Below are 23,480 nucleotides of genomic sequence, written 5' to 3' on the forward strand. Positions count from 1 at the left end.
ATGGCGCTGACATGGGGGCCAGCCCTTCCACTGCCATCACATGTCAGTCTCCTACTATTATTTGGTCTCCTTGTTTGGGCGCTTTGGGTGCTGTTTTCTGGGAAACAGAACAGGGAGCAGGTGGCAGCAGAGACAGACTCAGACTCAGAGGTATGTGATGCAACACTCTCTTGAAACTCACTGCTCCCTGCCCCTGCCCCTGCGGCCGTATTGAAACTCCTACATCTTGGGCCATTGGGGAAATTGGATGGGGGAAGAGGGGAGTTGAGATAGTGCTTTTGGATGGTTTCCTATATATAAGTCACTCTCAATACTTTTTTAACAAACCTTGAGTACCTTTTATGTGACAGCATACTAGCCATTGAAGAAGAATAAAACACCATCCCCACCTTCTAGGAGCTTGAGATGAAGAGGCAGAGATAGGCAGACAGATATATACACAACTCAAAGAAAGAGAAAGTGATAAGATGTAATAGAGGTATAAATATTGCTAAAGTGAGGCAAAGAGTATTTTGAACTAGAGGGATCTATAAAATGCCTTCTGGGAGAGCTCAGTTTGAGTTGTGCTTCAGAGAAAGGGTAGGATTTTGAAGGTGGATAGGGTGGGTGGAGGAGAGTAGTGGAAGGTTCTGCAGATCGAAGGAGTATATTGGGAAAAAGCATGGGAAGCAGGAGTGTTGGGTGTGCTTGAGGACAGGTGAAGACACCTATCTGAATAGAGTGTAGAAGTGTAGGGAACTCAGAGAAAAGGTTGGAAAACTGATAGAGGTCACATTGTAGAGGTCTTCAAATGCCAGGCTGGATACTTGGTAGTATAAATATTATTCTATATGCAACTGAAAGACATAAAAAATTTTAAGGCTAGGTAAAAATGTGCTTAGATCTGTGCCTTACAACAGTGCTCCTCAGACTTTAATGTGCATATGAATCACCTGGGGGTCTTTTTCAAAAAGCAGATTCTGATTTAGGTGTGAGGTAGGAACTGAAATTCTGCATTTCTAACAAGCTCTCAGGTCATGCTCCAGAAGTGTATATGTTAGTTCTCTGGCGTAGCTGAGCCAACAGGAGGCTATATTAATGACTTAGTGTGAAGGAGGGAAAAGGAAATGATGGAATGCGCAGTAAGGTGGAAAAGAGGACATGGATTCATCTTCCAAATGTTTATCACCCATCACTGCCACAGTGTACAAGGCACTCCTCTAGGCACTATGGATTCAGCAGAGAAGCAGGGACAAAACACTCTGTCCTCAGAAATGTGAAAGAGGAGGCATATACTGTGGTGAAAGTTTGGATGTGGGAAGTGAGGTAGAAAAAGGGGGAAGGGGCTGAGTCTTTTTCTGATTGAAACTCAAATACAAAGGGTTAATTATAAACATTACCACCTGTTTCCTATGAGGACCACACTCATCTTTGTATCCCCTGGGCCTAGCATCCTGCCTGGCATAAGTAAGTGCTCTATATATGTTTGTGAAATGAATGAATGACTTTCCAGCTTTAACCCTGAATGACTGACAAGATGGTGGCATTTGAAACAATAGAAAACATTAGATAGGAGAAGTCCTGTGTGTGGTCAAGGTAGAGAATGAATTATTACATTTGAAGTTCTTATAAATTGTTTGTGGAGAGATTTGTCAAACAGCCCCAATTAGTGATCTAGACCTGTGCTGTCCAATCTGGTGTTCAATGGCCATATGTGGTCCATTTAAATTTAAATTAATGAAAATTAAATAAAATTTAAAATTTAGTTCTTTAATTGCACAATCTACATTTAAAATGCTCACTAGTGGCTAGAGGCTATTATATTGGACAGAGAAGATACAGAATATTTCCATATTTCTATTGGACAGAGCTAGCCTAGACTCTAGATATCGGAGATATATGTGGCTATCGATATATTTGGCCACAAGGTTCTTTCGTTTTTTTCTCAAAAAGTCAAGTACAGCAATCAAGATCCAGTATCATTGTCTTAACTAGGACTTCATCTCTTGAACTATTTACAGTCTCCTGACTCGTCTCCTACAAACTTTTTCCAGCCTGGTGTATAGACCCTGGCTCTATGAAACAAAAACATAACACACACAAAACCTCCCAAAGCTGATTGTGTCCTTCTGCTAAAAGTAACTAAACAAACAAAATCCCCCAGCATTCCAATGCCTACAGCAGCATTTCCCAATCTTTTTTTCTCTTTTTCCCCCCATACCATTTATCTCCCCTACCAACCTTTTCTGACTCTCAAACTTCTTTCATTGTCATAATTTGTCAACTGCCTTAGGAATTTAAAAATAATTTTGTCCCTTTTTCATAATACATGATTAGGTAAATATTATTATTACATTAGGTAAATATTATTTTTGATTGTTCACTGCATGCGTGTAGAAATGTAACTGATTTTGTATCCTGTTGATATTGCATCCTGTAACTTTGCTAAACTCATTTATTAACGCTAATAGTTTGGGTGTCATGTGTTTTCATTAGGATTTTCTGTAAATAAGATTGTCATCTGTAACTAGAGATAGTTTTCCTTTTTTCTTTCTAATTTAAATGCCTTTTATTTCTTTTTCTTACTTAACTGCTCTGGTCAGAGCTTCCAGTACAATGTTAAAGAGAAGCAGTGAAGGCAGTCATCTTTGCCTTGTTCCTCATTTTAGAGAGAAAGCTTTGAGTGTTTCACTTTTGGGTATGGGATTAGTTGTGGGTTTTTCATAAATGCCCTTTACATTTTGAGGAATTTCCCATCTGTTCCTAGTTTGTTGTATTTTTAAAATCATAAATGGGTGTTGGATTCTGTCAAGTTCTTTTTCTGCATCAATTGAGATAATCATTGTCAGTTTTCCCCCTTAATATTATTAATGTGATATATTACATTGATTTATTTTCTTATGTTGAGCCACCCTAGCATTCTTGGGATAAATCTTGCTTTCAAGACATTCAACATTCTTTAGCTAGAGCAATTGGGCATACTATGAATACTTTCAGTTTTTGTTTGACTGAAAAATTCTCTATTTCACCTTCAATTTTTAATGATAGTCTCACTATATATAGAAACCTAGGTAAGCAGTAATTTTGTTTTAGCACATTAAAGATGCTATTCTATTGTTTTTTGGATTCCATTATTTCTAAAATTATATCAACTGTTAATCTTACTGCTTCTTTGAATATAATGTGCCTTTTATTTTTGACTCTTTTAAAAATTCTGTCTTTGGTTTTCAGCACTCTATTATGTACTTAAGTTTGGCTTTTCTTTATCCTGCTTCATAACATTTCTTGCATCTAAGACTTGAATCTCAGGCTTTCTCAGTTTTGGAAAGTTCCTAGTTGTGTTTTTTTTTTTTTTTTTCCCTCTCCTAAAAATAGACTTTAGTTTTTAGAGCAGTTTTTAGGTTCACAGCAAAATTGAACAGAAAGTACAGAGAATTCTCATATACCCCTTGCACTATTAACTTTTCAAATTTTTTTCTGCTTTATTCTCTCTCCTTTTCTTCTGGGACTCCTATTACATAGTCCCTATACCTATTTTCTCTCTCCTTGCTTCAATATAGATATTTTCTTCAGACTTCTCTTCAGTTGTGTCTAATCTGCTGTTTACCCATTTTTAATTTTTTTTTTTTCTGTTTTAGAATTTCCATTAGATTTTTTAAAAAAATGCTTCTAGTTCTTGGCTAAAATTCTCCATCTTGTCATCTAATTTCTTTTTCTCTTAACTTTTATTAGCATTTATTTTATTTGGGCCATAAGTTTTTGTTTTTTCAGTTTCTTCTGGGATATCTTTTTCTTCTGTGCAACCACCTCTTCTGGTTTAGGCACCTCTTCTGCTCTTTTTCAGTAAGAATTGTGTCAATTTGGCAGGGAGAGCTCATGTATGGGTTAATCTGCCCATGAGCTCTATAAATTCTACGCCGCATCCTGGGAGCTTTGTTCACCTGGATGTGCTCAATGACCACAGAATCTACATCTAAATGCTTAAGTTCAGCATTACCCTCTGTGTTTTTAAGAATGTGCAGCAAAAATTCAGCACTCATTTTGGGTCACCAATCGTGAGTCCAGCCCCACTGTTTGGCCTGAGCGCACCTACCAACTCCACGTTGTAATGACAGATGGCACATATTACTTCGGTATAGTGACATCCTTCTGGTTTTTGGTGGCTTTTTGGATATGCATACCCTTGATGGCCTGGACAGTTTCACGATTGTTCTTAAAGTGAACCTGAAGATTTGAGCCTCTCAATTTGTATGGTTTTTGTGGGTTTTTCTGGATCCAGTGAATAGTAAACCATTTTTAGAGGTCACCATGAGACACTAGGCCTCTGGAGTATGAAGCAGCTCCAACCACTTGAAGTTGTCCATACCCCTGTCACACCCATACCTGCCCATTGTGTCCCTCTTTGGGAGCTCTGACCTGTAATCTAATTTATTGAACATATAAATCATATGTATTTTAAAGTACATGTCTTTTAACAATATCTCTATTGACTGTGAGTTTGTTTATATTGCCCATGTTTGTCTCTTAGTTTTCAACCATTCACTATTATCTTTTCATATACATGGCAATTTTTCTATTGAATACCAGGCATGTTATATGTAAAGTTACTTTCCTCCAGACATTAGAGTTATTTTTATTTTTATCTTTTTTTGTTAATCTTCAACCGAGGATATTTTTTCCATTGATTTTTTAGAGAGAGTGGAATTGAGGGGGAGAGACAGAGAGGGAGAAATATTGATGTGAAAGAGACACATCAATTGGTTGCCTCCTGCACATGCCCTGACCGGGGTGGGATTGAGCCTGCAACCAACATATATGCTCTTGACTGGGAATTGAACTGAGACCCTTCAGTCCTTGGGCCAATGCTCTACCTACTGAGCCAAACCAGCTAGGGCCATTAGAGTTATTTTTTCCTCTGGAAGTCATTTAGAATAGAGAAACTCATCTTCATCCAACCAGGGATTAAACACATCAGAGGCTGAGCTTCAATTTAAAAAAATTTAAATTACAGTTGACATTCAATATTATATTAGTGTCCAGTGTACAGCATAGTTATTAGACATTTATGCAACTTATGAAGTGATCCCCTGGATAAATTTAGAACCCACCTGAAACCATATGAGCTTTAATTTTTGAGCCTAGTTTATTTCAGATTTATTCCTGTTCCTAAGTATAACCCTTAAGGGGTATCAAATGAAAGACTGGGATATTTATTAGGGGCCCTCTTCCTTGGTCCCTAAAGTATTTTTTTTTTTTGTCCATATATTTCCATAAAACTATTGAACATTTTGCTTAGCTTTTCAGCCCTGGCGTGAGTTGGCAAATGCTTTGAGGGGGGAATCTGGGCTCACTTCCTTACAGTTCCTTTTTCTCTGGGATCTTATCTCCTCTGGTCCTTGATGCCTTGACAGATCTTCAATGACTTCAAATAAATGTTTAAAATTTTTTTGGTCCAGCCTAGCTGGGCATGCCTTGAGCATTGACCTAGGATCCAGGAGATCGAGGTTCGATTCCTGGTCAGGGCACATGCCCGGGTTGTGGACTAGATCCCCACCAGGGGTTGTGCAGGAGGCAGCCGATCAATGACTCATCATTGATGTTTCCCTCTCTCTCTTTCCCTCTCCCTTACTCTCTCTGAAATCAATAAAGATACATATTTTTTAAAAATTTGTTTTTGGTCCAGCTTTTCCAGTTGTTTTCATTTGCAGGATTCAAACAATTAGAAACAGAAATCCTGGATTGAATTTCTCTCTCTCCATTTTCCCCCTTCCAGTAGCTTAAAAGTTATGCACTTTGTTCCTATTCTTCCAGTGGTTACTCCAGGAATTTCAATATGCATCCTTATCAATTCTCTGTTCAGAAGTATTTTATTAACACTGCTAAAACAAACCCATCCATTGAGGTTTTAATTTCAGTACTGCATTCTTAATTTCTAGAAGTAACATTGAATTCTCTTTCAAATCTGCCAGATCACTTTTTATGGTTTTCTTTTCCTTACAAATATATTTAAGCTTGTCTTTTATTTCTTTAAATGTAATATACATTGTTGTTTTCTAATCTAGATCTGATGATTCCAATACCTGGCATCTCTGTAAGTTTGTTTTGGTTTTCTGTTCTTTCTGCAGAAATAATCTATTCAATAAAATGCAATATTCATGGATTTTTTGAAGCCTAGGATAAAGATCTTTGTTAGAGTATTTAATTTGCTTCTGACTATGGCACCATCAATCTAGGATCACTTTAAATTCATGGCTTGAAAGTTTTTTGGGACCATGTAGATGATGTGAACTTGAGCTGCAAATTACACAAAAGTCAACCTGTGGTTACAACTTCCCAAGGACTTCTCTTTAGTCCTCTGAACTTCTCAGTGTCATGAGGTTCCAGCTGAAACGCATCAGAGGCTGAGCTTCAATTTAAAAAAAAATTTTTTTTAAATTACAGTTGACATTCAATATTATGGCAGGATCTTCTACTGGATTTCCCCCAACACCCCCTTATGGTTTGTATTTTTGAAGTTTTCTTTAAAAAATTCTTCTGTGTTCTAGGTCACAAAGATTTTCTTCTACATTTTTTTGATGCTCCAGGCTTACCTTTTACATTTTAATGTTTAATACACGTGGACTCCACCTTTATATATAGTAGTAAGAAATGATCCAATTTTATTTTTCCCTTTATAGTTAGCCAGTGTTCTTATCACTATTTGCTAAAGAATCTTTCCCCCATTGATCCGTGGAACTCCCTTTACCACATTCATGGGTCTGTCTTTGAGTTCTCTATTCTGTCCCATTGGTCTGTTTGTTCCTGTGTTTACTGCCATAGATTTGTAGTGTGTTTTAGTGTTTGGTACAGCAGGTCCCTTCTTTGCCCCTCTTTTTAAGGTTGACTCAGCTATTAGTGGATCTTTCTTTTGCCGTATAATTTTAGGGAGTTTAACAAGTTCTTGAAACATTCCAACTGAAATTTAGATTGGGAATGCATTAAAGTATAATTTAATTTGGGGAATACTGATATCTTTATAATTTCAAATTATTCAACCAAGAGCCTAGAACGTCTCTCCATTTATTCAGATCATCTTCTATGTCCTTTATTAGAGTTCCATAATTTTCTACATGAAGGTCTTCTGTAGTCTTGGTTAACTTAATACCTTGATACTCTATCATTTTTATTGCTATTATGAAGGACATATCTTTTATTATTTAAAATTATGTATTTTTCTAGTTTTTTGTTGCAGTAGAGAAATGCTGTTGATATTTATAAGTTCTGGTATTTAGAAACCTGGAATTCTTTTAATAGGTCTGATGGAGAATATCTTTGATTAGCATTTTGATTGCTTTCATACTTACTGGTCTACTCAAATGGTATATTTCTTTAAGCCTACTTTTGGTATTTTACATTTTTCCCCCCCAAGAATTTCATCATTTCATTAAGTATTCCTCATTTATTAATGTATAATTATTCAAACTGTTTTCCTTTTCCTTTCTCTTCTACTCCAGTTTCCAAAGAGATTTTATATTTATTTTTGCCTTTTGCCTTAGGGGCATTACCAACCCAGGACCACTTTTATTTTCCTTCTGAGGGTCCCTGAATACACAGTGAGCATAAATTAGTATTCCAAGCGAGTGTGAGGAGAGACTCTTGGTTAAAATTCTTAGAGAAGCCTGTGTGCCCCCTCCCCCCTGAGCTCAAGCTTCATTGTCTGGTGAGCAGATTTTAAAGGATATTTTATATAAATATATAAATATATATATATTTAATATATCTTTATTGATTTCAGAGAGAGGAAAGGAGAGGGAGAAAGAGAGATAGAAACATCAATGATGAGAGAGTCATTGATTGGCTGCCTCCCGCACGCCCCTGACTCTGGATCAAGCCTGCAATTGGGGCATGTGCCCTGACCAGGAATCGAACTCCAATCGCCTGGATCCTAGGTTGACGCTCAACTGCTGAGCCATGCTTGGCTGGGCTATTTGTTGTATTTTATTCAGCATTTCCAAGTGCTTTTGTAGTGGGGGATTATGTGGGTCTATGACATGCAGAGGTAATTTTGAGATAAATATATAAAAAGATAATTTGTAAATATATTGACCTGTATTTCAACATCAGTTTTCCTATTGCTTGATGTTTTTAATCAATGGTCTATTATGGACATAAATAATACGTGACCAAGTATAAAATCAGCGTAAAACTGTTTAAAAGTTAAAACTACCACTGAGTTAGGGGTATTCAACTGAGTAATAAATTGAGTGACTGAATCATGTGGACATTCATGAATTCCTCAGTAATTGTTGTGGAGGCTCTTTTAGTATACTTCCCGAGGCTGATGTTCTAGTTTAAAGGGAAGAAATAAAAATTATCTTAGGATTTGAAATGGTAACAAATATCATTTTTCCCCTTAAAATGACGTGGAACGCCTTTGCAAAAACCCGGGAGTTTACTAACTACTGGTTGGGAAATTCTGACCTACAGGACCAAATAAAAATGCTCCAGTTGGCATAATCTGGCTTCTACCTACCTTTTCAGCTTCATCTTTCATTACTTAGCATGGCCTTCTAATCTCGGTGATGTTCCCACTTGCCTGAAATGCTCTTTCTTTACCTAAAAACCTTGTGCTGATTTTCCAAACTCCAACACAAATGACTTCTTGAGTAATTCTTTCTTTCTCTCCCCAGCAGTTAACAACTGTCCTCTGTATCCCTAGCACTTACATTTCTGCTACAGCATTTACCACACACTATTGTAATTTATCTGTTTAGAGATCTGTTTTTCTTATTAGTGTAAGTTCCTAGAATACAGAGATCATATCTATTTTTGTAGTCCTGGCACCCCACCCAATACCAAGTACTCAATAAATGGCTTGTGAATAAATGAATGAGGTGGTGCCCGGTGTGGCGTGGCTCAGCGGTTGAGCATTGACCTGGGATCCAGACAATCAGGGTTCGATTCCCGGTTAGGGCACATGCCCGGGTTGTGGGCTCGATCAATGACTCTCTCATCATTGATGTTTCTATCTCTCTCCCTCTCCTTTCCTCTCTCTGAAATCAATAAAGATATATTAAAAAAAATAAATAAATAAATAAATGAATGAGGTGGTAATTGTTGCTGTGGTTATAGATGTCAATTGTATCAATATTTGTATCTTTAAGATGAAATGCACTGTCAATAAATTCTCTAACCTAGAACATTACCTGACTTTTTTTTTCTTTTTTTCTTTTTGTGCCTCTCTAGACTTCAAAGGAGCATAGGTTGAAAAAGATCCAGAAATTCACAGGTCAGAAAGATCCTATGCTTTATTCTTAAGCTCAAGGCTAATGACAGACCAACTGTGGGTTGTTGTTTTTTGGTTTTTGTTTGTTTGTTTTTAAGACTCTAGCTTTTAACAGCTGGTGGAGAGTGGGAGGTTGAAAAAGATTATGTTAATGAAAGAAATGTGCTTATTCTTTCTAGAATCTCCACTTCCAAAGAGATGTAAATGGCTCTATAATTCTTTCCGTGCTTCCTTTCCTCCTCTCATTTTGTGTAATGCTCAAAGTATCAGGAAAGAAACTTGGTGAGATGGGAGAGTGGAGAAGGGATGACTACCAAGAGTTTGTTGTGGAAAGTGTCAGGACCTTTTTTACCTACCATAGAAACTGGATAGTCTCTTTTGGAGGAAACGATATGTATTATCATGTTTCCCCCACTCCAACTCCCTACTACCATGATCATTCCTGCTCTTTCCAATGGCTTACATCTATACTATATGGTGAAAACAGCATAGTATAGTTTAAAAAACAAACTTGAGCCCTAGCTGGTTTGGCTCAGTAGTTGGAGAGTTGGCCCGAGGGTCCCAGGTTCAATTCTGGCCAGGGCATGTACCTCAGTTATAGGCTCAATCCCCAGCCCTGGTCGGAGCACAAGTGGGAGGCAGCCAACCAATCAATGTGTCTCTCTCACATCAATGTTTCTCCCCCCCCCCCCTGAAAAGCAATGGAAAAAATATCCTCAGATTAGGATTTAAAACAAACAAACAAAACAAACTTGAGACCTAGGTTAAACCTGAGTTCTACCACTAATTAGCTTTATGATCTTGGGCATGACTTCATCTTTGTTTCTTTATTTGCAATATAAGGGGTTTGGACTAGGTGATGTCAATAGTCATGTTACTAATAGATTATTTGCCTCTATTCCCAGCTCAACAGTGGGAAGAAAATTTCAGGATGGGTTGCATTAAACCTAACCTGACATGGTGAGTAAAATCCATCTTCACTGTGTCTATTTTTTCTCTCTTCAGCCTATCCTACTGACAAACTATAAAAAGTTAGGAGTAAGATACCTGGGACTCTGTTTTACTTCTCACCCTATCATAGCTGCCTCCTTTCTAAGTTAAGTCTCTCTTCTTATCAGTTTCCTTACCAGTACTTTTAATATCACTTCCATTACCCTCACATACTCTTTTTCATCCAGCATTTCAGGCCTCCCTGAGGGATGGACCCAGGAATGTATACTCTGTCTTCAACAGATCTTCCAGCATCTGGAAAGTGCAAGGTCAGGAAATGTAGTTTCTGAGTAGGGGTTGAAGGCGGTAGAGCTTTTAAGAGGGACGTAGGAAGGGAGTGAAGGAGAGGGGGAGATGAGGAAGGAGGGAGAGAGAGAGAAAAGAGCCAGTCAGTTAGTTTTGGCAGTGGGGGAAAGTTCTGGTTTAAAGGAATTTTAAGAACCACTGGCCTGTTGATCATTTTTGGTTGGAATGGGACAATTGTCTCCCTTTGTCTCGGTGGAGGAACTCTTTCCTAAGTAACTGATGTCGGGGAAAGCAACCTTTTGTTGGTGCTGTTCTCCCTCAGTCCAAAATATTTTGCATTTTAAATAGCCATTATTTTTCCTTTTTCTACTTTTCCTTTTCCTGTTTCAAAGCAAAATGAAACTTTTCTCTTTATTCCTTAGATTAGCTCTTATGGAATCGCGTTTGCCTGAACCACAGGATATTTCTTCCTCCACCTCCTCTGGCTTTGTGGCTCAGGAGCCTGTTCTACCCTTTTGTGACTGTAAGATGGCAAAACATTCTACTATCCATAACACCCCCTCTGGAACATCATGCAACAGCTCCAGTTTGTCTCACTCTTCTGTCTTTTCTGAAGGAACAACCTGGCAATCCCGAAGCCACAGTTTACCTATTTTATCTAAAAAGCAACCACCTGTTTTCAAGAACCAAAGCACATCCTTGCCTCCTTTTCAGCTTTCAGAGCCTGGGAAATCAAAAACCTTTCAGAATTTGGCAGCTCCTTCACCTTTAAGACCTCAAAGCTCTTTAATCAACTCTATTTTTAAATTCCCATATTTCTGCAAACAAGAGAAAACAAAGTATGAGAGAAGGAGCAAGAATCATTTGACAGATCATCGGCCAAATTCTATTGTCAAGGAGAGACCACAAGTCCCAGGGTGGGCTCCAACCCGGCTCTCTCCTTTGGCTAGGTGGGAGTTAGAGGGACATATGGCTTGGAAGGTTTGTACTTTGCTTAAACAAACAGTGCCTCAGCCTGTGAGGAAATCATGGGCGATGCTGAATTATTTAACTGAGGTACATGGAAGCATCCCTGAACCAGAAAAACCCCAAATCCAGTTATCTATGCCCATTCATCAAAGCACTGAGCAAAATATCAACACTAAATCCCCAGACCTTCCATCATTTCAGCGCCATGTGAACACTGGAGTAGAATCTGGATTAAATAGAACAGAAACAAAAATTTCACAATCACTTATCCCGGGTAAGAAGTCACAACCTGGGGATGGCCCCCAAATCCTTGGATCCAAGCTGTTAGTTACATCAATGGGCACTCCACCTCCCCAAAGTTTAAGAGTTGACATAATTCAAAAGGAAAACACTTTGCTGCAGAAGGACCTAAAACATGTACTAGAACTTAGTATAGAGCAGAGGGTAAGAACTCTTCCAGAAAAAAGCATACAGCAGCATGAGACCCAAGTGACTAATGTGGAGTTAACTCCAAGGCTACCATATCAAGTCACAGATAGCATAAAGATAACACCATTGGCATTACTTCAAGTTGTGGATTCAATGGGGATGATCCCAGAATCACATTCAGAATTGACAGAATCTATGGGTTTATTTCCACAGCCAAATGAAGTTGTGAAACCAATGGAAACAGTGAGTGTAAGCTCAAAACCAGCATGTCACATCATTGAATCAGCAGAGGTAACCCCAAGGCCTCAGCATCAAGTTATGGACTCAAAGAAGATGACGTCAAGACCACTGAATCAAGTCACAGATAATGTGAAAGTAACTCCTGAAGCATTGCTTCAAGTCATGGATTCCATGGGGATGATTAAAAAGTCACACCCACATATCACAGAACCAGTGGTAACGACCCCAAGACCACAATGTCAAGTCAAGGAGTCAGTGAAAATTAACACAATTTTGGACCACCAAGACATACAACCAGGAAAGACGAGTCCAAGGCCACAGCATACAGTCATGGAAACTGTGGAAATCACCCCTGGGCCACAGCATAAAGTTATTGAATCAGTAGGCATAACTTCAAAGCCACAAAGTCAAGTCGTAGAACCAATGAAAATTATTCCTGGGCCAGTATGTCAAAACACAAAGTCATTGAACATGATACCCAGGCCATTGCATCGAGTCATGGATATCATGAAAGTAACTCCAGTGGCACTATTACAAGCTATGGATCGCATGGGAATAATTCCACCAACACAGCCAGATGGTATCCTAGATTCACAGACTCATATTTCAAATTTGACCCCAAGGGCAACTCAACCAGATGATTTGATGTCTTCTAGTTCTCCTACTACTATTGATCCACCTGGAATTAGACAGTCTGTGAGTGTACTTCCAAAACCACCACCTAAAGCCATGGAATCAGTAGGGATGCCATCATATCAATCCATACATCCTCTAAAGACAACCCCAGTAGCACTGGGGTCATCCATGGGAATGATCATAGAACCACAGTCACAAGTTGTAGAAGCTCAGGATTTGACCCCAAGGCCAATATTTCAAGTCAAGGAATCTCTGGAGTCGACTCCTGGGCCATGTATTCAAGTGCTAGACTCTGTAGGGATGACTTCACAACCATTTCATCAAGGCACAGAATCTATGATATTAACTCCAGTGCCACCTCAAGACATGGAATCCTTGAGGTTGACCCCATGGTATCAAATCCTGGAATATTCAGAGATGAGTCCAAGGCAAAGCCATCAAGTTATAGAAACTATGGAACTGACCTCTGACATATGGCTACAAATGAAGAAATCTGTAGAGTTGACAAAGTCACATCATCAAATAATGGAATCTTTAGGGACAATCCCGAAGTCACTGGGTCAAGGTACAGGATCTATAGGAGTGAGCCCAAACCCACCACATCAAGTTACAGAATCCACAGTAATGACTACTACATCATTGCTTCAAGATGTGAAAAATATGGGGGCAAAGCCAATGCCACAACTTAAAGTTATGGATTCTATGAAGTTATCCCCAGGGTTGCCAAATGTAAAACCTGAGAGACAGATCATGGGACCAGGGTTGCAAAGTATAAAATCTGTAGATATAACCACAGGATCAATACCACAAATAGTAAAATATGGACAGCTGACCCCAAATGCAAACTCTATAGAATTGGCCATAGAACTTCAACAGCAGAGTGTAAAATCTGATAAGTTGACCCTCATACCACACCTTCAAAGTGGGAAATCTGTGCAGTCATACCCAGGATCTCAGCTTCAAGGAGAGAAATCTACCCAGTTGACCCTAGGACCACAACAGAAAAGTGAAAAATCTTCTGAGTTAGCCCCAGTACTACCGTGCCAAAGTAAGAAATCTATAGATTTGACCTCCAGTTCACAGTTGCAAGGTATGAAATACGTTCATTTGACCCTACCACCAGAGTTTCCAGGTATAAAAACTGTGGAGTTGACCCCAAGACCACAACAGGAGGATATGAAATCTGTGGAGTTGGCCCCAAAGCCATGGTTACAAGGTATAAGACCTGAGGAGACAGTCCATGTGCCATTGCTTAAAGATGTGGAAACTCAAATGGTAGAATGTAGAAGGATTCCTGAGACACAGGTAGAAGGTGTGAAATATGAGGAGCTGATCCCAGGGATATACATTCCAGCAGTAAAATCTGTAGAGTTGGTTCCCAAACCAAATTATCAAGTCACAGAACCTGAAGGATTGACCCCATGGCATCAAGCTTCAGAATCTTTAGGGATGATTTCAGAGCCAGGATATCAAGAAACAGAAACAAAGTTGACCTCTGACACTTGTCACCACAAGAAGGAATCTGTGGGGTTGATGCAATCATCTTTAGGAAATACCCCAGGGTCACTGAGTCATGCTTCAAAATCTAGGCAGATGAACTCAATGTCGTCCCAAGATACTCTTGAGACAAAACTCCAAAGTGTAAAAGCCATGGGGGAGACTCTGGTGTCACAACACACAACACAAGAATCTCTGAAGTTGGTACCAGAATCGGAGGTGCAAAGTATGAAATCAAAGGTGTTGATCCCAGACTCCCAAGGTATTAAGTTTGTTCTGAATCTAAGACCATATTCAGAAGCTATGAACTATGAAGAATTGATCTCAGAACTACAATTTCAAAGTGTGAGACCTGTTCCATTGACTTCAGAACCACAGCCCCAAAGTATAAAACCTGAGTCAGCCCCATTAGTGATAGAATCTAAAGAGTTTATTACAAGACCAAAACCACATGTTATGGAGTTGACTCCAGAGTCACAGCCCAAGGAAGTAAAGTCCAAGCAGTTGGATCCAGAGCCACAGTTACAGGATATGAAATATGTTAATTTAACTCAACAGTCAACTACTACCAGAGCGGTAGAATCTGAGAAGCTGATACAAGAGCCAGTGCTACATAGTATGATATCAGAGGACTTGACCATAGGGCTACAGTCACAAAGCGTTATATTTTCAAAGTTATCTCCAAGGCCACTTTTTGAAGGCGGAAAATGTGTAGATTTAATCTCAGGGCCTTCACACCATGGTGTAAAATCTGATGAATTTACCTCATCTTCCCCAATGCAAGATATCAAAATGTCAGATTTTATCCTACAGCCAAAGCATCAAAATGTTAGACCTATACAGTCAACTCCTGAACCACAACCTCAAGGTATGAAATTTGTGGAACTAAACTCAGGACTATACTTGAAAGATGTTAGATTTTCTGATTTGACCCCAGAACCAAAGCATCAAGATTTCAAATATGTGCAGTGTATACCAGGAACACAGATTCAAGATATAAAGTCTTTAGGGTTTGTAGCAGAGCCATCTTTGCAGTTAAGCCAAGGACTCCCGGTTGAAAATATGAAATCTGTTTCCCCTATTGAAGGAGCACAATTTCCCAGCATGAAATCTGTGAAATTGACCCCAGAAATACAATTTCAAGGTATGAAATATGAGGAACTGAAACTAGGGCCAAAGCTTCAAGATGTCAAATTTGGGGAACAAACCCCAGAATCATTGTTTCATAGTGTCAAATCTGTGGCCTTAACTCCAGGACAATGCCTAAAATGTCCAAGTCCACAGCTGGAAGGTGAGAATTCAGTGGAGATAAGCTTAGGGCCACAGATAGATGTCAAATCTGTAAAAAACATCCCAGATCCCAAGCTTCAAGGTATAAAATCTGTTCAGTTGACTCTACAGTCAGGAAGAAATGAATTCAGAGCTATGAATTTGGTCCCAAGAACACAAGTGCAAGGTGTGAAAGCTGGGGAATTAAAACTTGGGTCAAAGGTGCCAGGTGAGAATTCTGTGCCTTTTGCACAAGGGCCATTTCTTCAAGAGCCTAAATTACAATGTGTGAAACCTGAGGAATTGACATCAGAGCCACAAATGCAAGACATGAAATTTGTGGAGATTACTCCATGTTTAAAATGTCAAAGTTTAAAATTGTTAGAGGAGACTTCAGATTCACTGCAATGTGTAAAGTCTGTGAAATTGACCCCAAGGCTAAAGAAGCAGGTAGTAAAACCTGTGAATGTAACCAGAATACAAAAGTTTCAGAGAGTAAAATCTGTGGATTCAGCACCAAGGCAAGAGTTTCAAGGGATGGCACTTGGGAATTTAACTCCTGAGCCAGAACAGGACGGGGAGATATCTGCAATCTCACAAGAGCAGCAATGTGTAAATTCAGAGCAATTGAAGAGAGGGTCTAAGTCGGAAGATGGGTTGTCTTTGGAGTTAATTCCAGAGCTGAACTTTAAAGATGGAAAATTAGTAGACCTCAATTTTGAGTTACAGTTGAAAGATATGAAATCATGTGAATTGATTTCAGAATCAAATATTCAAGGTGTAAAATCTAAAGAGTTTAAACTTGAACCACAGTTGCAAAGCATAAAATCTCCCAAGTTAGCCCCAGGGCCACAGTTGCACCAAGTGAAACCCTTGGTGTCAACTTCAGAACCACAGCTTCAAGGGGTAAAAACTGTTGATTTAAAACACGAGCCACAGCTTCGAACTATGAGATGTATTCAGTGGCTACCAAGACCTGAATTCCAAAGTGTGAAATCTATAGGGTTAAATCTTGGGTCACAATCTCAAGGTGTCAATTCTGCAGAGTTGAAATCTTTCATACAGTCCAGAGATGTGAAGTCATCTAAATTGACTCTAGAGCCAAAAATTCAAGGTGCAACATATATGAAGTTCAACTGTGGGCCACAGTTGCAGAGTGTGAAAACCCCTGAGTTGCCCCCAGGACCACAACTGCAAAAAGGGAAATTTTTGGCATCAACATCAGAACCACAGCATCAAGGTATGAAAAGTGTAGAGTTAAGCCAAGAGCCACAGCTTGGAAGTACGAAATCTGTTCAGTGGATGCCTGCACTAGAGTTTCAATGTACAAAATCTCTGCTAAATCTTGGGTTACGATCTCAATGTGTCAAACCAGCAGAGTTGAAATCTTTGATACAGTTAAGAGATAATAAATCATCTATGTTGACTCCAAAGCCAGAGCTTCAAGGAATACAGTCTTTGGCATCATGCCAGGAACATCAGCCCCAAGGTTCTGATTTGAAACCTTGTTTACAGTTTAGAAGTATGAAATCAGGTGACCTGACTTTGAGGTCAAAGCCTTGTGATATAAAATCTACGATGTTCAAATCTAGGCTTCCCTTGCATGATGGGAAATCTCCTAAACTGACCCCAGAATTACAGCTTCAGGAAGTGAAACTCTTACAGTCACCTCCAGGAACACAGCTTCAAGGTGTAAAGTCTCTAATGCTTATGCAAGAACCACAGCTTCCAGAGGTGAAATCTGGGATAGTAAGCCAAGGGTCACAATTACAAAGTGATAAAACTATAGAGTCGAGCTCCACACTACACTTGAAAAGTATGAAGTCATCTGAGTTGGCTCTTCAAAAAAAGCTTCAGTGTGTGAAATCTGAGGATTTCAACTCTGGGTCACAGTGGCAAAGTCGAAAATCTAAGTTGCAACCAGAGGTAAAGCCCCAAGATATGAAACTTACCGAGTTAAATCCCAACTCACAGTTGCAAGGTACAGCTTTTTCTAAATCAACTATAGAAACAAAGATTCCAGGTGTCAAATCTATAGATTTCAAACCTGGGTCATTGTTACAAGGTATGAAATCTTCTGAAGGGACCTCAAAGACACACCTTCAAGGTGTAAAACATAAAAAATTCAGCCCTGCCCCCCAGTTGCAAGTTGTGAAATCTTCTGAGCTGATAATGGGGACAAAAATTGAAAAAGCAATTTCAGCAGAATTCAATTCAGGCCCACAGTTGCATGATATAAATTCTTCTAGGTTGATAATGGATATAAAGCTTCAAGATGTAAAGCCTATGAATTTTAGTTCTGGACCACATTTGCAGGGTATGAAATCTTCTGAAATGATCCCAAGGGAAAAGCTTCAAGATGTGAAATCTGTAGATTTGAAACCTAGTAAAAAGTTACAAGATGAGAAATCGGATTTGACCCTGGGGAGGAAGTTTCCAGGTGCGAAATTTGTAGAGTTGGACTCAGCTCCACAGTTACAAGAAATAAAATGTTCTGACTTGATCATGGGTATCAAGCTTCAAGATGAAAAAGTGTGGCTCAATTCTAGACCACACTTTCAAGGTATGGAATCTTCTGAAGTGATCCCAGGGACAAAGCCTCAAGAAATGAAATCATTTTCCAATTCTGAATTACAGATGCAAAGTAAAAAATCTCAGTCAATTCAAGGGACAAAGTTTCAAGATGTGAATTCCTTAAGGTTCAACCATGGTCCAAAGTTACAGGGTGAAAAATCTGATTTAACCCAGAAGAGGGAGCTTCAAGGTGTGAAATCCATGAAGTTCAACCCTGGACCACAGAAACAAGGTGAGAAATCTGATTTGACACAAGGGTGGAGACTTCAAGATTTGGAATCTGTTGAGTTAAAACTTGTTCCACAGTTTCAAGTTGTGACATCTGAGTTAACACCAGAGACAAAGCTTCAAAGTGAAGAATCTGAGGAGTTCATCACCAGACCAATGTGTCAAGATATGAAATCTTCTGAATCAGCTCTAGGTAAAAAAGTACAAGATGTTAAGTCTTTGGGGTTCAACTCAGCTCTGCACAATAGGAAATTGTCTATGTTGACACGAGACACACACCTTCAAGGTATGAAATCTATGGAATTCAACTCTGGGGCAAAGTTGCAAAGTGTGGAATCTTCTGAGTTGATAAACCTTCAAATAATGAACTCTACAGAGGTCAATGATGGCCCAAAATTTCAGGTTGCAAACCCCTCTGAGTTGGCCTTGGAAAATATAAAATCTTCAGAATTATGTAAAGGGACAAGACTTCAAGATGTGAAATCTATTGATTTCAATCCTCATCAACAGCTGCAAGATGTAAAATCTTCTGAATTGTGCCTGGGAACAAAGCTTCAAGGTATACAGTCTGCAGAGTTTGATGCTGGGTCACAATTACAAGAGATAAGATCTGAGCTGAGCACTAACATGAAGCTTCCAGATGAACCATTTCTGAAATTCAAGCATGAACCTAAACTGCAAGGTGGGAAATCCTCTGGATTGAATCCAGGGCCACAGTTTCAATGTATAAATTTTATGGTATTCAATGCTGTGCCAGAGTTGCAAGGTCTAGAATCTCCTGAATTGAACCCTGGACCAGAGCTTCAAGGTACAGAAGCTAAGGTGTTCTGTCTTGGGCCACATTTGCAAGGTATGAATTCTTCATTAATTTCAGAACCAAAACTTCAGTGTGTAAATTCTACTGGATGCAACCCTGGGCCACATTTGCAAGGTGTGAAATCTAAATTGATTCCAGAGTCAAAGTTTCTAGGTGTAGCACCTATGGAAAGCAACCCTTGGCCACAGATGCAGTGTGAAAATTCTTGTGAGTTGAATCCAGTGCCAAAATTACAATCTGTAGATTCTACTGGATGTAACCCTGGACCACTCTTGCAAGGTGTAAAATCTTTTGAGTTGACTTCAGGGACAAAATTTCAAGGTATAACGACAACAGAGTTTAACTCTGGCCCAAAGTTGCAAGGTGTGAATTCTTTTAAATTGAATTCAGGGCCAAAACTTCAATGTATAAATTCTATAAAGTTTAATCCAGAGCCACCGATACAAGGCATGAAACCTTCTGAATTGAACCCTGGGCCAGAATCTCAAGGAATGAAGTCTGTTTTAATTAATCCTGGATCACATCTGCAAGGTGTAAAATCTTCTAAGTTAACTCCAGGGACAAAATTTCCAGAAGTCCAAGTTTTGCAGCACCACCTTGGGTCACAGCAACAAGCTGGGCACTTTGTTTTGGGTCCTCAGTTAAATGGTGCAAAATCCATGTTATTTTTACCAGAGCCACTGCTGGAAGATGTAGAATCTGAGAAGATAAACAAAGAGCCGTTGCTTTGTGGTGCAAAGTCTGTGAAATTGATTTCAGGCTCTGAGCTGCAGGACTTAAAATGTGAGGTCCTGCAAAAAGTGAAATCTGAGGGGTTAAATCCAGGGTCAAATACTGAAGTGAAATCTGCAGAATTAGCCTCACAGCCAACATCTCCATTCGAGGATCCTACAGTGTTGACTCATGAACAAGGGCTTCAGGCTGTGAAATCTATAGGGATAAAAATAAGGTCTCCTCAAGTTATGGAATCTGAGGATTTGTATCTAAGACAGGTATATCAGAAGAGGGAATTTGAGGAGTTAACATCAGGAGAAAAGCTACAAATAGGGAATTATTTCTCTAGGTTTCTACACAACTCTTCAAACCCAGTCATTCCAAGCTCTGTCAAAACAAAATCTGAATTAGGAGGTCTTTGGGATTCTGAGATGACAGAAGTATCAAGAGCCTTGGATATAAAAAATCTTTGGACAGATATTTTGCAGCCTGAAGAGTCCTTTATAGACCCTACTTCAACCTTTCCCTTGTTCCTTCATAACCAACCCTCTGATAAGGCAGCTAACACTGTAGAAACACCCCATTCTAAGATCCCAGGAGAGGATGACATATCTAAGGAGAGGATTCAGAAAAGGCAGGTGGCAGAGTTAGAGAACTCACTCCAGGACCTCTTCCAACATCCACCACAAAGCTGGAGATCACCACCTAAGACCTTCCAGGCAGGATCAGGGGCTCGAAGAGGCCTTACCTGGTCTGTCCTGGGAAGACAACAGAATGTCTGGGAAAGTCACTCCTGGAAGCAGAGACTACCTAGAAAATATCTCTCCAATATGCTAATGCTGGGGAATGTCTTGGGGGCCACTATGGAAAGGAAGCTTTGTTCTCAAACATCTTTAACAGAAAGAGCCACTGCTGATACCCGTCAATTTATTCAGAATTTATTTGGGGTTCCTGCTGAATTGATGGAATTTTCACAGGGTCTGCTATTGACAGGTCAAGGTACTATTTTTCAGGCTTCAGTGGTCAAAAACTACATTCAGAGACATACTTCATGCCATGGTCATGAGAAAAGAATGGCCTTAAGGATATGGACACGTGGTTCTATGTCCTCCATAATACAGCAGTACTCTGGAACTAGAGTGAAAATAAAGAAAACAAACTCAAAGCTCAGTGATACATCCCAGGAATTCATTCAGCACATGCCTTTTCCATATACAGGGGGGCAGCTTCCTGACCCAGTAGAGTCAGAGTCTTCCTTCAATATATTTTTTACTGTGAAAGATCCTGTTCCAGTGAACGAGGGTGAGAACTCACAGAGTGATTCACAGACAAGGATTTTTGAGTCCCAACACTCCCTCAAGCCAAGTTATCTTTCCCAGGCCAACGGTGACTACTCAGAACAGTTCCAACTGCTAAAAGATCTACAGCTAAAAATAGCAGCAAAACTGTTAAGGAGTCAAATACCCCACAATGCACCTCCACCACTAGCTTCAGGTCTGGTCCTAAAATACCCTATCTGCCTACAGTGTGGCCGATGTTCAGGATTTAATTGTTGTCATAAATCACAGGCCACTTTTGGACCTTATCTTCTTATCTATCCACAGCTTCACCTTGTAAGCACTCCTGAAGGCCATGGAGAGATTAGATTGCGTCTTGGCTTTAGGTTACGGGTTAGAAAAAGGTCCCAAGTCTCGAAGTATCATAGAAGAGGCAGATCCATCACACCGAGGAGCTCTATATCAACATCACTAAGGAAAGCTAAAATCCATACTCGAGCTTCCAGGAGTCCTACATCTACAACAGATTTCTCATCTCAGTCTTCTCAGTCTTCTGCTTCTGTGCGCATCCCCATTAGGCAAAAGCAATGTGGCAGCCCTGACCTAGTAGGAAAGACATATATTGGAGAGCCTGGGCACTATAAATTGACTGAAGTTCATTCTTTATCAGAGAGTGACTCTGAAAGCAATCAGGAAGAAAAATGGACTAAAGTGAGAACCAAAAACACCCATGATTCAAAATATTCAACAAAAGGAAGCACCAAGGGATTTAGACCACAAAACAAAAAGTTCTTTACAAACAGTGGACCTGTACAGAGTCCCTCTAGGAAATTACCAGCCCATAAAAGGAAAAGGAAGGGGGCATCTCAGACAACCACTGCCTCTTTCAAAAGACACCCTAAGAAATCCTCCCAACCCAAATTCATTCAACTGCTTTTCCAGGGACTAAGGAGGGCATTCCAAACGGCACAGAGAATTATAGCATCTGTTGGGCCAAAGCCTGAGGACAGGACAAAGGCAGACCATTTGCGGTCAAGCAAAAACTACCAACCAAAACAAAAAGCCTCTGACTATAGTTTACCAAGAGAGATCAAAAGCGACAGGATCCCAGTTGTCAATCTAAAGCCAACAGACTCAACCACTAAACAGGGGAGTATGTTGGGGCAAGAAGCAGACCAATTCGACTCAGCTCAACAACCAAAACCAGACGGCTCTTTCCAACCCAGACCTTTCCCACTGCCCAGGGGCGGTGTTTCCCAAGTAAGTACCACCACAATCAGCCATCCTTTGGGTACCGTTCAAAATGAGAGTGGCTGCAGACCAAAGGAAGACTTCCACAGAAGAGAAATCTCTAGCCCAGAGTCCACGCACTCCAAAAGAGAAATCAGAGTCCAGGCCCAAGGGAGAATCCTACACGGTACCCCTACCAAGAGAACCTCATACAGTCACTCCAAAGAGAAACTCACACCTAAGAAACCAACCCCCCAGAGCTTCCATAGGGAAAGAGCCCTAGGTAATTCCTCTGACAGGAGCCATCAAAGTTCTTCTCAGAGGAGCCATCGAAGTTCTTCTCAGAGGATCCATCCAAGTCCTTCTCAGAGGAGCCGTCGAAGTTCTTCTCAGAGGAGCCATCGAAGTTCTCAGAGGAGCCGTCGAAGTCTCTCTCAGAGGAGCCGTCGAAGTCTCTCTCAGAGGAGACGTCGCAGTCCACCTCAGGGGAGACGTCGCAGTCCACCTCAGGGGAGACGTCGCAGTCTCTCTCAGGGGAGACGTCGCAGTCCACCTCAGAGGAGACGTCGCAGCCTCTCTCAGGGGAGACATCGCAGCCTCTCTCAGGGGAGACATCGCAGCCTCTCTCAGGGGAGACATCGCGGCCCATCTGAAAGGAGACATCGCAGCCCATCTGTGAGGACACATCGCAGTCTCTCTGAGAGGAGCCAGCAAAGTCCCTATGAGAGGAGATGCCGCAGTCCCTCTGAGAGGAGATGCCGCAGACTCTCTGAGCGGAGATACCGCAGGCCCTCTAGGAGGAGATACCACAGCCCGTCTCAGAGGAGAGGACACAGTCATTCCGAGAGGAGCAGACACCGTCGCTCTGAGAGGAGCCTACACAGTCCATCTGCGAAAACCCATGGAAGTCTCTCTGAGAGAACTCCTGACAGTCCCCCTAAGGAGAGACTCAAACGCAACTCCCCTTGGGAGAGGCCAAGATATACTTTGTCTAAAGATTTCAAGAGTCACTCAAATGTCTCCTAGGGACCACACAAAAAACCCCCAAAGCAGGGCAAGTTTGGAGCCCTGAAGCAAGTAGAAGAGATTTCCGCCCCCCATTGTTCATTTATTCCCTCAC

The 23,480-nt window shown here is 40.3% G+C and overlaps 1 protein-coding gene across 1 annotated transcript; it reads left to right on the plus strand.

Moving 5' to 3' along the window:
* SPATA31H1 (SPATA31 subfamily H member 1) lies at nt 1–23,469 on the plus strand. Its single transcript, XM_087823906.1, is given in 10 exon segments — nt 1–150; nt 9,205–9,283; nt 10,150–10,204; nt 10,423–10,503; nt 10,903–12,698; nt 12,954–12,981; nt 13,831–18,284; nt 18,609–19,130; nt 19,815–22,664; nt 23,022–23,469. Coding segments are annotated over 10 exon segments (10,380 nt in total). The 3' UTR covers nt 23,387–23,469.
* The last annotated feature ends 11 nt before the right edge of the window (nt 23,470–23,480 follow it).

This window comes from Miniopterus natalensis, chromosome 13, assembly GCF_054644295.1.
Source record: "Miniopterus natalensis isolate mMinNat1 chromosome 13, mMinNat1.hap1, whole genome shotgun sequence".
Taxonomy (NCBI): domain Eukaryota; kingdom Metazoa; phylum Chordata; class Mammalia; order Chiroptera; family Miniopteridae; genus Miniopterus; species Miniopterus natalensis.